Source organism: Petaurus breviceps, unplaced genomic scaffold (genome assembly GCF_028583685.1).
Source record: "Petaurus breviceps papuanus isolate PSGF00001 unplaced genomic scaffold, PetGlider_PUasm1.0 183, whole genome shotgun sequence".
Classification (NCBI taxonomy): Eukaryota; Metazoa; Chordata; class Mammalia; order Diprotodontia; family Petauridae; genus Petaurus; species Petaurus breviceps.
Genome location: NW_027185791.1, coordinates 14,328,814 through 14,345,736, shown reverse-complemented (window position 1 = coordinate 14,345,736; position 16,923 = coordinate 14,328,814). Strand labels below are relative to the sequence as shown.

General features: G+C 40.3%; 2 protein-coding genes across 3 annotated transcripts in view; one reads left to right on the top strand and one right to left on the bottom strand.

Annotated features, from left to right (window-relative positions):
* ATPAF2 (ATP synthase mitochondrial F1 complex assembly factor 2) overlaps window positions 1–488 on the bottom strand; it is a 22,766-nt gene extending 22,278 nt beyond the window's left edge. The window contains exon 1 of one of the 2 annotated variants that reach the window (XM_069087878.1): window positions 397–488. In XM_069087878.1, the coding sequence (XP_068943979.1) occupies window positions 397–415 (19 nt within the window). In that variant the 5' untranslated portion in view covers window positions 416–488. The remainder of the gene's footprint in view (window positions 1–396) is intronic. The other variant, XM_069087879.1, reaches the window with a different exon arrangement.
* Window positions 489–5,290: 4,802 nt separating this feature from the next.
* Window positions 5,291–16,923, top strand: part of GID4 (GID complex subunit 4 homolog) — a 42,390-nt gene continuing 30,757 nt past the window's right edge. Inside the window, exon 1 of the mRNA XM_069087871.1 lies at window positions 5,291–5,378. Coding sequence (XP_068943972.1) covers window positions 5,328–5,378 — 51 coding nt within the window. The 5' untranslated portion in view covers window positions 5,291–5,327. The remainder of the gene's footprint in view (window positions 5,379–16,923) is intronic.

Here is a 16,923-nt window from a genome sequence, read left to right as displayed (position 1 = left end):
GGGTCCAGTCTGAGCTTGAGAGTGGGCTGGGGAAGAGGTGGAGGGAGGGAGGGAGGAAGGAAGGGAGAGAGAGGAAGGAAGGAGGGAGGGAAGGGAAGAAGGGAGGGAGGGAGAGAGGAAGGGAGGGAGGGAGAGGAAGGAAGGAGGGAGGGAAGGGAGGGAGGGAGAGAGGAAGGAAGGGAGGAAGAAAGGGAGGGGGAGGGCCTTCCCTTCTGAGTCACCACTGACCAGGCTTGATGCCCCCCCAGATCCTGCCCTTTCCCATGGAAGGACGCTCCCAGTATTGCTCCACCCCATCACCTTTCTCTCCCCCCCCCCCCCCCCCCCCAGAATGGCATCTTATTCTGCCTCACACTCATTCATTAGAAAGACTTTGATCCTGCACACTGTTCTTACTCCCTGTTGGAGTGGGCATCTGGGGACCTGCTCCCTGGTAGACAGAACCAGTGAAACTTCACAACTTTGCCCCACATTCTTCTGCCTCACCTGTTTCCTCATCAGACAACCACTCCCGCTTTTCCTGAAGAAGAGGTCTGGTTAGTTCCCCAAATAAGCTTCTCCCTTCAAACAGCACTCATCCTCTCTGTGAACCTCTAGAAAGAGATCCTCCTTCCTTCTTACATCACCTCCTCTCCTGAGCTGTCTTTGGACATTTTTTGTAACACATGTGTCACTTAGGAGAGATTTGCCCAGGGTGATAATGTGAAATTTTGTGCTGGTTGTGGGAAAGGGGATGGACAATTTAGAATGCTCCTTTGCTCTTGCCTTATTTCTCTTTGATCTGAGAATCTTGCATCTTGCTTCATATCAAATAAACCTTTACTCAAAAGACAAGTGGGGAGGCTTTCTCTTTTTGCTTACTCTAGGGCAGGGGTTAACCTTTTTTGTGGCATGTACCCCTTTCCTCAGTCCGGTGAAACCTGTGAACCTTTTCTTGGAATGGTGTTTTTAAATACATGAAATATAAAATAAATATGTGGGATTATGAAGAAAACCAGTTATGTTGAAATATGTTGTGAAAATATTTTTTAAAACAAGTTCATAATCCCAGATTGGGAAGCCCTGCTCTTGGGCACTGAGCAAACCCATTTTCCTTGTCTGGTGGAAATAACTATTCTCCTTTTCTGGGATGGAAAGGTGCACAGTGCACTTTGCCTTAGCCATTTTCTTCTCAGCTACTGCACTCTGTATGCCAGAGGCCTCTCTTCATTTCCTCCCCTTGGGAAGGTAGATGCTTTTCTCTCAGGTCTGAAAACTTAACTGTTATACTGTATCATATTGGTTATATTAGGAGAAAACATGGTGGTAATCAGTGCTCTTCCTGAATTTTGGAAACAGTATATAATAGACTTTCTCTTTCCCAAATTTTGTGCCCTTTATAGAGGGTAAGTTGCAAATGTCTTTTACAACCCATCACGAAAATTTTCATAGTGAGAGCTGTAGAGGTTGACCATTAATTGTAAAGATGAAAATGTTATTGTGTTCCTTGTGGCCTCAGTTTCCAATTTGGGAACTCTCTTCATGGAAATAATTGTTATGTTAGCAAAGTATAGAAGTCAGATTGGTTTGATTGTTATATCTCTGGACCTTAATCAGTTCAATAATTCACTTTTTCACGTTTGAGGACAACCCAAGTTTTGGGCAGGTGAGGCTATATATCTCATTGAAAAGGATAAGAATGAGTCTGCTAAATTTGATATTTTAGATCAAGATGAGGAATGGTTTAAGACAGCTAAAACCAGAAGCCTGTGGATGTTGGCTGTCGGACGTCTCGGCTCAAAAGGACCTTTCTTAACGTGGGTTGTAGTCATGTCAGGTTAAGACTGTGGCTGTTCAGCAGCTGGATTGGCAAGGTGGCTCCTCATCACAGAAGCTAGCATTCTTGTTGCTGCATCAGCCAGGACCTTGGGGCTTCCGTCCCTAAGGCCTGTTTCCTTCGGCCACATTCACTTTTGAGATTCTGTCTTGAGAAGAGTTCTGTAATATCATGCATTTTATTAGGACCTTTTTTTTTTATTGCTTCCACCGTACTTCTTGCTATCCAAGAAGCCAAGGGCAAAGGACATTGGACCCTGTGAAAGGAATAGAAAAAGAGTGGCTTTGTTTGCAGATGTGCTGCGTGGCTCCTTTTTGCTAAACGTGTTGTTTTATCTTGCTCATCCAGACCCTAGTTCAAGTTCTTCTCATCATGATATACCCGAGGTTAATCTTCTCCTTGTTAATTCCAAGCTTCATAATGGTCTGTTTGAATGTTGAACTTTCTGGTTCTTTTGTGTTTGTTCTTAAAATATATTAGCCAGGTCACAGATGCAAAAACAAAAGATAAAACCAGCCATTACAGCCCAGCTCACCAATACCCGTAGCGCCCAGGTATCTTTCCTTCGCTTGTTAAACCCTCATATATGGCGGTTTCAGTGAGTGCTGCGTATAGACACAAGGTTGTAGACTAAAACTTTGTATGTCATTTATGATTTAGGCAGTGCTGTGTAGTGGAAAAGTATTGTTGGTCTTAGAGTTAGGAGACCTAACTCAGCTCTCCCACTGACCTGCTGTGACCTTGAGAGAGGCGCTTAACCTCTTTCTCCATCCATAACATGAGAATACTGATATATATGCTAAGTATCACAGTTGTGATGATCCAGTGAATCATGCGTATAACGCCAAGAAATATGCGAGAGCATTTTATAGCTGTGAAGTAATATACAAATAGATATTGTTATGTTAAAAGTCTTTATTGTAGCCTTTTAGAACCGGTCAGTTTCGTGAAGTAATGCCAGGTTCCTAAGGTTAGCAACACATGAAAGTGTTTAAAGTACAGTTTTCACATGCAGTACATTAGTAAGTCACATAAAACCATGCGCAAGTGCTTTAGCTTCATAGGAGAAGACTGGTTTTGATACATAGGATCATAGATCTAGAACTGAAAGACCTCAGAGACCAACCAGCTTTTCCTTTTAGACATGAGGACAGTGAGGCCCAGGGAGATTTTGACTTGTCTGAGCGTCACATAGATGATAAGGAGCTGAGGCAGGATTTGAACCCCAGGTTTTCTGTTCCCGAGTATATAATTTGTATTTCATTCACAAGATCTCTTTAATCTCCCTATCTTCCCAGTTGCTACAGAGATGTTCCAAGTACCTCTTAACATTTGAATCTTGGTGTTAGGGGAGTTTTGTGGTTCTTAAAAAAATCTCATGTCCATTTTGAAAGTGGATGTGATGATTTTAAACTCAGAAATACAAACATCTTACCTTTCTGGTAGAAATGCTCCAGTAAGTGTTTCTAACTAATCCTTCAAGTTGTTATAATAAAAGTTATGACAGACTGTTATAATATAAGTAACAAGTTATAATAAAAATTATTTTCCTTCAAAGTATTTCCTATAATTTTATTTTTTTGGTGCTTCTAGAACTTTGCTTTTAAGACATAAAAATAATATTTCATCTACTAGTAGCCCTGTTTTGCTACATCGTGTTTTGCTAATTTTGTGTTAAATGATAAGTGATGATGTCTAGTATAAAATCATAGAGGGACTAGGAACATAGAAATAGATTATTTACTCATGAGAGCAATAATTTAGTACAGAGAAATTGAAAGAAGGGTGCAAAGGTATTTTGAAAAGAGAAAGCTAAAACTGAGTTACAAATAGGATGTTGTTTTAGATCATCTTTTAAGAGGCTTTTCTTCAGTTCCTGTGTATATATAACTGGCTGGAGAAAGCTAATGCCTGATGATTATTGAGAAGTGCTCACTAAAGTCTACCGCCTTAACAGCACACAGGCATTGGTCAAAAAAGAGTATATATCACCAGAGTTACTGTGTTCTTTGGGAAAGCAGCAGGCAGGATACAGTGTCAAGCTCTAGGCCAAGCTAAAGGTGTCATAAGTAGTGTTTTGGGTCAACCCATTATATGCCAGTAGATGGACGTCCTGGACCTGTCCCTGTCATGTTCATCCTTTTAAAAAGTCAGGAGAGTCATAAGCTCTTTATCACTTCTCTGTAAATTGTTGAAAAAAGTAAAGTCAAGTCCATCCAGCTCAAAATTCCATGACTTTATGAAGTCATAAGTTGCAATAAGTCCACAGCACATTGTTGAATCTATTTACATGTTTTTATATTTGAGGTCAGATTTCTGAAAGCAATCTAACCCTCGTAGAACAGCTACAGATGGATTCACATAGGAAAAACCAATGAGACAGTCAGTTAAAAGCTGTACAGACCCTAACATTGCTAACAGAATTGGATATCTGATTTCTCCAAAAAGAGTAGATTATAAGCAGTAAGGAAGGGCTGATAGCAGCTGTCTGCTTAAGATACCTCTATGAAAGGGAGGAGACATGAAACTCCCAAACTTAAGTCCAATGAGCATAGATTAAATAAGGCATAACAGCCTAGGAACATTTCTCTTTAAGGGCAAATTGCCCTACTTAACTTCAGTAACCTTTACAAGTTATCACTGTATTTCAGTACATAACTGACATTTGTAATGATGACCTTGAGTCAAGAAAATGTTAAATTATGCTCACTGTCATTTATCCAAGAAGGAAGGGAATGTATTAATACTTTTAAGAAAGATTACCATCCCAAGATGGTTAAACAAAGTTTTGATCCTTAAAGGGTCATTTTCAAGTATCTAGAAAGCATACTCATAGGGAATAGCTCATTAACAAAGTGTTAATGTGCTTTGTATTTGTTTTCTATGTGGCATTATCATTATGGAGCCAGAGGCAATGATGGTGAGACATACAAGGATTTAATGATTGAGATGAAACAGTGCTCCTAGAGTTGGTGAAAAGTATATGTGAGACAGAATAAAGAATAAATTGACAGTAAAGTTTGGCACCAGGCATACAGATGGAAAAAGAGGTTTGACCTTGTGAGAGTTGATGTATGTACATAAGGAGGTAATGGGAGGTTTTTGTTGAGAATACTCAGATGATGTTTGAGTGTGTCTTTCTTGTTCAAGAAAATCATTTTAGGCTTGACCTTTCGTTAAAGGAAGTTTATAGAGTGCCATAAAGAAGTTTGCCTGATTAGAAGGAAAGTGCATAGGGAAACATCACAATTCATCAGTGAGCATTTATTGTGTGTCCATGTGCCAGGAGCTATGTACTGAGTGCCGAATTAATGTTTTTAAAACTTTGTACCCCTGGATAAGCTTTTGATTAATGCTGATCTTGTCCATGGTTATATGGTGTAGTCTTGCTTGATACAATTTAATAGGTTCCAGAATACCCCATAGCTTTAAAGTATGTCCCTAACTATTTGAGAATTATCATTGGCTTCATATCTAACAGGATTGTATGATTTCTTTCTAGCATGTGGATATGGAGAACTCTTACCTTTGTGGATACTTGAAGATTAAAGGCCTTACCGAGGTAAGTATTCTATTAAAGTTAACTGGAAAACAGTCAGCATTAAAGAATTTTACATAATTAAGGGCAGGAAATTTCAGCTTCTGGATTCCAGATTAAGACTACTTTTAGCTAAAATTTGTTATTTTAAGATTAATTAAGAATTTTGGGTTTTGAAGTTGCTGGTTAAATGATTTTCTGAAATTTCTGGTTGCTAGGGGTGACCACAAGTTTTGACTTGACTAGAGGATATGAACTGGAATTGTGTGTTCTTCCGTACACCCTTGTTTGCCATTGTCTTTTAGCTTCTCTTAAATGCTAAAAGCAGCAATTTCCCTTTATTCGTGGCACAGTTTCTTTGCCATGAGAAATAACAGCATATTAAAGATTTAAGTTTGTAACATGATGGGAAGGTTGGGGAAACTTGGGCAGTATGTAGTTTCTTTTAAATAAGAGTATCTGTTTTTGTTGAGTTGTTTTGTTTGTGGTCTCACATGTTTTGAGGTTGATGTGTACATGTAATAGGCAGGCTCTGTTTTGTGAATACTATACTTAAAATTTATGTTAAAATTATTTATAAATTTTCTTTGCAACAACATAACTTCCAGATGTCTGTGGTATACTCTTTAGTACCACTGTGCTAAATAAAGCATTGGATCTGTCTCTCTGATCATGTGGTTGGGGGAGATGGGGACACGCAAAGCAACTAAAGGTAAGGGGGTGTCATGGTGGTAATTCAGGAGCTCGGTGTACCTTGGAATCTTGGCCTCCTTTAGGTCATCTTAAATTAAAGTTTGTTAATAACATTGCTTGCCTTAGAATATTTAAAATAGATTTCTATTAATATTTTTTGTTTTCTCTTTTTTTCCTCTCCTTTCTTCTTCCCAGAAAGCCATTCCAGGGTATCGGAGAATTTTTAAAAATAGAAAAAGAGAAACAAAATCAGTAAAATTAATTAACACATTGAAAAAAAATCTGATGTTTTATATGCAGTGTTCCATAGCTGTAGACTCCTGCCCCTGGGAAGGAGTAGGAGAAAGTATTTTCTCATATTAATTCTCTGGGGCCAAGTAGGTCCTTGATAATTTTCCTCTTTGGTTGTTCTTTCCATTTACATTGTTGTAGTATTGTATATGTTGTTTTCCTAACTCTACTTGCTTCACTTGAAAAACAAATTCCATTCCATGACATGTATACTTTTAAATTCAACAAACACTTATTAAGGTACCTCCTGTATAGGCACTGAGATAGATATGCAAAATTTAGATATGTCCTTGCCCTCATGGAACTTATAGTCTGACAGAAGGTCAAGATAAAACCATGGATAATTGTAATTCACATACCTGAATTAGAGGGTACAAAAATAGTATTGAGGGATATCTGAAGAGGAAAAATCAGTACCTTTGGGAGAGGGGGCATGTGACTTGAGCTTTAAAGGACAAGTAAGAATTCAGCAGTGGAGGGACATTTCAAGCATGAGGATGTCAAGAAAATGCTGGGTATATTTGGGAATCAGTTGTTCAGTTTGGCTGAAACGGTACAGGGTGGGGAGGGGAGGCGGTCATAATAGATAAGGATGTAAAGTGGTATGGTGGCAGGTCATAAAGGCCCTTCCATGGAAGAAAAAAGAGCTTCAGCTTTACCCACTGGGCATTAGAAATCCATAATGATCTTCAAGCAGAAGGGTGATGTGGCCAGAACAATGCATAAGGAATATTACTTTGGGAGAGATACAATAGAGGGAGAGGCAGCATGGCATAGTAGACAGTAGAACCTTGGAGCCAGGAAGAAATAGGTCAGTCTCAAATCCTGTCTGTGACACCTACTAGCTCTTTGACCATGGGGAGGTCACTTAACCTCTGTATCCTAAGAAACTCTGTAAGACAATAAGTCGAAGAAAAGTAGCTGACCTGTTTCAGTAGAGAGAGTTTCCACACAGGGAGTTCTCATGCAGATAAACCACAGGTAGTGACCAAAATCATAAATTACAAAATTTTGGAATGAAGTATGAATTAGAGTGAAGAGAGGGGAGGGAAATGTAATTAGGAAGACAAGTTAGAAGGTATTTACAGTTATCTGGGATGGAAGGTAATGAGGGTTTTGAACTCATTTGGTGAGTGGCAGTGGGAAATTGAATATGAGAGAGAAAGAGAAAGAAAGGTTTGCTGAGATGGAATTGCCAGAAATTTTTAAGTGTTTGTAAGGTAGGATGTGAGTATTATTTCATGTGTGAGGAACACTCTCTTAGGCAGGGGTTCTTAACCTTTTTTTGTGGCCTTTTGACAGTCTCATAAAACATCTGGATCCCTTTTCAGAATATCTTTAAATATTGAAGAAAATGCTAAATTACAGTTAGAGGTTAGTGGAAATTTAAATGTAGTTGGTTTTTTCCCCAACTAAATTCAGATGTTTCCTGAAATCTGTCCAAGTACTCTAGGTTAAGAACCCCTGTGTTGGGTCACTGGTGAAAGTATCTGCCAGGGAAATTTCTTGTTTAAACTTTCCTGACAGTATAATAGCTGCTGCTGCTTCAATAGCTTCTTTAGCAGTGTATTGGTATAGTTTACTCCTATCAGAATGGATCTAAAAGTTTTCTGTTTGTTGGTAAAAAATGATTTTAAAAGAGAAAAAAAAATGTCAAAATTTTAGAACTCAGATTGGGATTATATTATTAAATTTTAAAAGAAAACTTTGTGAATAGGCCATAGGAAGCTCTCTTTCAGTTTCTTGGCAGTGTTTTCAATATTTTATTTTGTATCAGGGTCTGTCTTTAACTTTTTTTTTTTTGCTTTTTTTGGGGGAGGGCAACTGGGGTAAAGTGACTTGCCCAAGATCACATGGCTAGTTTTGTGTTAAGTGTCTGAGGCTGGATTTGAACACAGGTCCTCCTGATTCCAAGGCCGGTGCTCTATTCACTGCGCCATCTAGCCTCCCTGTCTTTAACTTTGGAAGTAGAAAAGTTGGATGTAATAGATGTCCCACAGTCCTATCTTTTCCAATTATAACAAATTGAGAAAAAGGTCAGACCATTTTTAAAGTCATGATAGCCGACTGATGCAAGTTCCTTTCATACTTGTATTCATCAGAGGTTGATGAAAAGTGATGATCTACTTTTTAACAGAAGTCGCTATTTCTAGAAGTACAGAGAAAAATTTGTCTTCTTTTGGATTAATTCATTCTAAATTGAACTCGGGAATTTGAAAACAAGAAAACTCATCCTTCTTTTCCAGCCTGTGAATAAGCACAAAAAGGCAATTGAAGACTTTTGTTAGTTGCTTAACCAATTTTGTTTGTCATATGACTTGACAATTAAGTGACCCTTTTTCTTAGTTCATTTAGTTCAAGAAACATTTATTAAACGTCCGCAGTGTGCAAGAGACTGTGATGGAATCAGAGGACCTGAGTTCAAATCCTGTCTTGGATGTGTGACCTTAGAGAATTCATTTAACCTCCCTGGGCCTCAGTTACCTCATCTGTAATATCAGGGGATTTAAAAAGTTGATCTCTGAGATTCCTTCCAGCTTTATATCTGTGATCCCATAATCCCTCAGGAAATGTATATTCTACTAGGGGAATAAAACATGTTCACAAATTTGTTGAGGAGTAAGTGACCACTAGCAGCTGGGGGGGGGGGGGGGGGCCCAGCAGAAGTTTCCTAGAGGATGTAGTGCTTGGACTGAGCCTTTGTTCTAGACTAGGTCTGCTCATGCCAACCTGGCAGTTCAGACTCGGAAACAGAATGAAATGAGACACTTGTTGTAAGCTTCATAACATCTAATAGAAGGGAGTTTACTCAACAATGTCATGGGAAGGACATTTAACAGAGTTGCAGTGTCGGTTCACTTGGTTACGGCTCTCCTTTGCTCTGTATTTGTTGTGCAGTGGAATTCTGTAAAGTCTGAGGTGTACCTCCTAATTGGGTGTTGGTCTTTTATCCTTTGAGCACAGGAAACTGTTCACAGTTTGAGCATGAGTTTCCTGAAGCAGTTACACTTGAGGGTTTGCTTCATTGCTTTTTTAGGGGAAAACTAGGCTTTGTGGCAGGAATCTTCCAGTTTTACTACCATGGGTCCCAAATAGATTAATAGTAGAGATTGCTTCTGTTATCTCTCACATCTTGGGGGTAAGATCCTAAGCACCTTTTAAGGGACCTTCCATTTCTTAAATGCCCTTAGAGCCATTAATCACCGATCACTAGACAGCCTCAACCTTGCTCTCTCAGGGAGCCTGTCAGACAAAGGTATCGTGTTTCCCCGATAATAAGACACTGTCTTATTATTTTTTTGGACAGAAAAACACCAGAGGGCTTATTTTAATGAACATTGACAGCAATTTTAATAAACAGGTAACTGTGAACAAAAAAATTTACCTTTATTCAATAAGCAAATCACTGGGGAAGAACAGGATGACGTGCTCACTGCTGCAACTCTGATTGGATGCAGCTCGGAGCGCGGCGTGCGTTTCACGGTGGGGGGGGGAGGGACGGTGCATACAGAGGGCACCGCAATGTAGCGTGTAGCGCAGGGGATCACCTTCACTACAGTAGCAATCTCAATAGGGCTTATTTTCGGGGGAGGGCTTATTTTAGAGGAATCTTGTACAGTAAGGGGAGGGCTTATTTTCGGGATAGGTCTTATTATCGGGGAAACACGGTAGCACTTGGAGGAGGAGACATCAGGCAAGTTCCCCAAAGGAGCTGAGACCAGAAAACCCAGGTTTCATTTCACCCTCTTAGAAGGACCATGAACCAGATCTTAACTGTGCAGTCCCAGGTGGAGGGAGATGGGGAGGGTCATTTCAGAACAGTTTACAGTGGATCTCCTCTTGTAAAGCAGTGTTGATAAGAGCAGGAGCAATGTCAGAAACATGGAAGTCCCAGCACAGGTAATGACACCTGCCTCATAGTCACTGATCCTGGCCGTCTGAGAGCATGTATAGTAAGACTGCTAAGAGGAAAGTCACAAACTTTCTGTGTGCTACCTGTCCTCTGACCTGTTGAGTCTATAAAACTTGCCCCATTCCACTCCCCACTCAGGCTACCCTGCCTCTCTAGGCTGTTTGCCCCTTTGGTGGCCTCTCCTGAGATAGTGCCCATTGACAATAATTCACAGTTATCATAGTGAATTCACACTTATCATAGTTATGCAAAGATAGTTTTCTTTTCCCCTCTCCTACTGTGTGCGCCTCTACCCCTTTGTAAGAAAGCATGACACCCCTGAAGGATGTCTAATCGGAGAATTAGAGAAGGTGAAATGGGACAATGAGAGCTGCCCTTTGGTTGGCCCAGAGAACCCTTCTCCTCCTACGGTACAGGCTCATTTCCTGGGAGGTGAGACATCCAGACCTGGTAGTCAGGAGATATGATGACACAGCTGTTGTTTCAACTTCAGTAGACTCTTGTCTTCTCCGTCATTAGGCCAGCATTCTTCCATTCCCTCATCTTTGGGTAGATGGCAGTTATGGGTTTGACCCCTGGTTACTACACTGGTACTCATGTGGAGTGGTCCTTTCAGGTCCAGATTGTAGTATGCAGAGGTCTGTCATGGGCCTCCCTGTTTTGCTGCCCATGCTTCCTGGGATCCCTATATCTCTTACTACTCTGGCGCTGTACGTCTGCCTGTTTTGTGCTGCTTTCTTTAAGATAGGACATCATCACCCCTGGCTTGTCCATCATAGTGACAGGGTCATAAATGGCTGTAGCAGTTTGCATGGTGATCCTTGTGGTTCACTGTAAGCCTTCAGGTTCTACCTGCCTTCCATGCTGGTGGCAAGGAAGCTGTAAATGAAATTGATATTGTGAAAGACACCAGCCTCATCTCTCTTCTTAGGGAAGAAATAACTTTCATAGTTCCTTTGACCTGGTATCGTTTGGTGATATGGGATGGCTTGGATGACCCCAATGTTTCTGTTTGGCTTTTCCCATGATAACTATTTTTTATAGAGTTTGCTCTAAGTGTCTATGAAGGTACCAACTTCCAAGGTCTCATAGCCATCGATTCCCACAGTGCCCTCTCCCTAATGAGTCATCAGAATTATGACTCAGATGGAATCTCCCTCACCACCCACCTCCCCTAACAAGTATGTCTCTCTGCCTCAATAATGTGTCTTCCTCCTACCCCTACCCCCTTAGGGGACCTATTGGGCATTCTTTGGTATAATAGTAACCTGCCTGCTGGTGTCTAGAAAGCTAATAAATACATTTGGTATGGGTGCCCCCCTCTCTACCTTTCCAGGCCACTATGACTTGAACATATGGCGTCTGGTCTTCTGTGGGCCTAATGTTAGAATGGCCCTAGCCTTGGTCACGCCAGGGTAACTTGTTCTAGAAATCCCACAACCCTGGAGTCTTATATAAGGACTTGTGTGGCCCCGTATAGAACCATTCCTCTTCTCTAAATTTGCTCAGCAATAGCTATCCTGATCTGCTGTAGTGCCAACAATTGTTATGTTCATGCCAATATGATGGTGTAGTGGGGAAGGAAATGAACAAAACCTCGCTTATTGAACGTGTGTTAAATGCCAACTCTCTGCCAGACACTATGTCAAGAATTGGAGATATAAATGCAGTGTGGAAAAATTTCTACTGGGATTACATTTTAATGTAGGAAGACATGTACATATATAAGTATATTTAAAGAGAACATAAATCAACTCAAAGTAGTGGGGTTCTGCCCCCCACTATAGGCTGCAATTGCTCCAGCCATTGACTGGTCATAAATTGTGTGTGGTGGTAGGGAGGGTGCACAATCATAGAGCCAGGCCGACAGCCTCATGACTCTTGGGAATTTTGCCCCCTCCCTTGCAGAACCCTGTCAGGGTACTGGCTACAAAGGGGACACCACGAAAACACAACTCCCTGGCTTAGCCACTTTCAAAGATACAGAGAATGATGGATCTCCATCAAATGATTTAACTGATTTTGCAAAAGTAGGTCTTCTTTGATGTCCCCAAGCTCTACTACTTTACCAGTCGTTATTTGGGTGACTCTGTGACTTTGGTTGTATTCTAAATTTATCCTGCAACCCCCTAAGTTCCTCAGTGTTAAAAAAAAAAAAAAAAACCAACCCCTGACCCTCTGGTGAATGAAGGCGTCCTTCATTCCATGGTAAACTGGAGGCTCTCATTGGAGCAAGTTTTCAGTTGTCATCATTTTCTTTATGCTAGCTGTCTAGTTTTTCTAGAGCGATCACCAACAGATATGAAATGTTATCCCTGGCAGCTCCTTTTCTTCCTGGTGGAATATTGGCTTACCAGATGTAGCAGCAAGCACCCCAGCATCCCCAAGGTGGATGCCAACACAGGTTCTTAGATCTGCTTTTCTAAAGGAAAGCAACTCAGAATGGATTAACAACCTTGTTTTAATCAGTCAAACATATCATTTACCTAGTTCAGGGGAAAAGGTCAGCACCCCGAACTTCAGAGTATACAGACAGGTTACAAGCAGAAGTTACAAGACAGAGAAACATTTCAAGCAGACAGGCCTCCAACTGTCCAACCATTACATCCACACCTAGTCAGTTACCAGAGAGGGAAACATCAACATCTGGGTTTTTCAAAGCTGGGGGCTCTCAATGGCTGCCCAGAGTCTTGTCTGGTCAAATCACACAACTCTTCTCAAGGTGAGCCCCAAAACAAAGTCTGGCATCAGGATTTATATAGCCTTCTCCAGGGTCAGAGAATATAACAACCCTCTTGACCCACTGTCCAATCACAGAGTATCTCACAGGCCTCCCACCACAGGCTCCCGGTACATCTAAGCCTATCAAAGGGCCTAGGGGCAGGGAAGATCTTACACAATACAATCTTAGAAAGATGGCAACAACAAATTTACATTCCCCTTACACCAGATCAATGGGGAAACTCTCCCTGTCCCATTGAAAGGACTTAGCATATTCATTGAGAAGTGTGGCCATACAAGTTACCAGATTCCTGGATGATGCCACCCAGGCATCCATAGTTCCCATCTTCTCCCTTACCCCTCCTCTACATTACTGTTAACTCATTTCAGCCATTAGATTAGCCAAGATGTCATTCCAGACTATACCAAATGCTTTGGGCCAGGCCATTCTCAGGCTGGCCTGGTGGGTCAGGCTCAGTTTTAGGATGAAACAAGACAGAGTATATACATATATTTAACAAAAAAAAGCTTATATTCAACAATAACATAAAAAGGATATTCATCAGAGTCGATTCACACAGGGTCGATTCAGTGAGGTGTACCTCCCCTTGCTGCTGCCTTTGCCATGATGGTACATATGAATGGGTTTGTTGACATGCATCAAACCTGAGAAGGGCTCCTGAGATGATTAGGCCCTGAGGTTGGTTTCATTGCCTCTTTAGTGAAAAACTCCCTATGTGGGAGGAAATTTTGATCTTGTTGCCTTGGATTCCAGCCAAATGAGTAATTACTATTACTCCTAACATAGCTTTGAAGGAAGACAATTTCTGAGGAGTGAAGAGGAAGCAGAACGTTGGAGGCAGAAGAGACTTGAGAAAGGAGTGGTCAGACAGGAAAAGGTCTCCCTCATGAGAATGTTAGCTCCTTGCAAGGAGAGATTGTTTGATTCCTTTTCCTTGTTTTATCCTTGGTGCCTGGCACACAGTAGATGCTTAAAATGTTTAATTGATAAGGAGGAGAGCATTTCCAGGAAGACAGAATAGCTTATACTGTCAAAAGCTGTAGGCCAGTCAAAGAGAAAGACCTGAGAAAAGCCCATCAGATGTTGCAGTTAAGAGATAAAAATAACCCTTGGAGAATGCCACTTAGCAACTTGACATAGGAATGTTATCTTCTGAAGTCCTTAAGAGACAAGAGTTAGCATGTAAAACATAATATGGACTATATTGTGGACAGTTGGACAATTGTTAATAAAATTGAAACTAGGGAACTCCCAAGTGAGGAAACTCTCTCTGGCACCTTAAATCTAAGGCAATATTTCAGAGTGTAGTCTTGGTAGACCAGAAGTTCCCAGAGACTCTTTCATGGAGTCTGCCAGGTCAAAACTATTCTCATAATAATATTAAGACATTAAAATTTCCGATATAATAAATATCAGTAGATATAACCCACATAAGCATAAGCTCTTGGGGGGTTACCCTCAGTCATTTTAAAGAGAGTAAAGAGGTACTAAGACCAAGTAGTTTGAGAACTACCAGTGTGACGTTTGCCTAGAGCACTGAGAAGGTTAAGTTACTTGCCCAGGATCACACCCAGATTGTGTACGATAGGCAAGATTTGGAACTCAGGTCTTCCTGGCTTCAGAGCCATTTCTCTATCCACTATGCCATTCTGCCTCAAAAACTGAGACTGGAATAACTTAAACATTTTAAATACAGAGATAGACTTACAGAATCTAAGATATAAAATAGTAAATTTGAAACTACAAAACCAGGCATTAAAAGGATTTTTGGACTCCTGTTTCCCTTAGTAGTTCTTTATGTCTCTGGAAAACACTATTTTGATCGATATTTGGTTATATTACCTGAAGACACTAGCTTAAGGTATGGACAGTCCATGAGCATCATGATAGTCTTGTTAGGTGATTAGTTAACCCATGGTCACAAAATGATGGTTCCTCTTCTCTGTTCTTCAAGTGGTGTCCAAAAGCTACTACTTTTTTCCCCCATATCGTTTGATTGAAGCAGAATTCCACCATACATCCAGGCCTAATCCCCAAAATCCTATGACTCTTTTCTGTATATGTTCTCTTTTGAGATAGATATGAGAACCATATAAGGTTAAAACCAGAGGGGTGCTTAGAGATGATTTTACCTAAGATCCCCATTGTATCAGTTCAGAACTAGGGCTAGAACCCAGGTTTCCTACGTAGTTCAGTTAGTGCCTATATTGTTTCTGTATTGAATTACCTCTGTATTGGGAGAGCTTCCTTTTAGGTACAAACAAAACTTGCATGCTGTAACTTGCAAGGTATAGTGCAGTACCCATACTACTAAATGATTGACTTTTGCCTCCCAAATTCCTACCAAACTTTGCCTACTTTTTCCAAGTAAGAGACAGTTATTACCAGGTGAGTGGAGAAGTTGATAGATATATTTCATTTTCTCCAGGTGTACTTTAAGGAAGGAGATAAAGAGTGGGAAAATGTAGAGGTGAATGTTCCAACTTGTAAAATCTTACTTAATTTCGTCTAAACCTGAGTGGGAATTCCTTCTACAGTACCCCCAACAAATGACCATCTGGCCTCAGACTTGAGATCTTTAGTGAGGGGGAGCTCATTTACACTCATCTGCCTAACTCTTAATTTTCTGCTTTATCTCCCCTTTGAGATCATGAGTCTCTGGAGGACAATTACAGTGTAGTTTTTTCTCCCATAGCACTCAGCAGTGTACTTAGTAGGCAGTGAGCAAATAGTTGAGTGAAAGAATTAAGAAAGAAAAACATAATTCACATTCATGTTTATTTAAACCTCAAAAAGTTTTTTAGCGTTGACTTTGCTAAGAAAAAGTTACATTTGTTGAAAAGGCTAAGACAAATTATCCATGTTCTTGGTGGTGATTTTAGTATTTGAACTCAGGTCCTCCTGACTACAGGGTCAGTGCTCTATTCACTGCACCACCTAGCTGTCCTCCCTTTTATCATTATTATTAATTTGTTTGTTTGCTTTTAGTTTACAAGATTCAATCCCACAATTCCTTGAGTTTCACATTCTGTCCCCCTCCCTCTTCTCCCCCCCCACCCAGGGTGGCATACAGTCAAGTATAGGATCTGTAAGTACTTTAACATTAGACATCAGTCAGGTTATAAAGATGGATTGTATCAGATGGAATGAAAAATGGTAAAGAGGAACTAAAACCAAACAAGAAAAGGAAAAAGATCAGGTAGTTTGCTTCAATCTGGATGCAAACTCAGTTTTTTGTAGTTCTTTCTCTGGATGCACATATTTCTCTCCATCATGAGTCTTTTGGGATTGACTTATATCACTGCATTGCTGAGAAGAGTCTAGTCTATCAAAGTTGGTCATCACACATATGTTGTGTCTGTAATTGTGTACAAATTTCTCCTGGTTCTACTCTTCTTACTTAGCATCAGTTCCTATAAGCCTCTCCAGGTAAATATGAAGTCCATTTGCTCCTCGTTTCTTATAGCACAATAGTATTCCATAACATGCATATACCACAACTTGTTCAGCCATTCCCCAATTGATGGGCGCCCCCTTAATTTCCAATTCTTTGCCACCACAAAAAGAGCTCTAGCTGTCCCCTTTTAGTGTTATGTGAAGAAAAAATCCTACAAGATTCATGCTTAGCCAGTTCGATTAAAAAGAATTCATCCTCGTAATGACATTGCCAGTATCTTGTCATATAAGTTGATAAATAAAATAGCTAAGTAGCTACAGATGTAACAAATTGGAGAGAGACACACACGCAAAATAAGGACTTTAAAATGTTTTTGTACCTTTTGAAAATGAACTTTATACCTTAGTCCAACTTGATGGGCAACAGAATTTAACTAGACAAGTCACTAGAACATTTTTAGAGAGACCTAATGACAAATCAGTTTTAACTAAAGTTCTTAATTCATTCATACTTTTTCTTGTTTGGAGGAAAG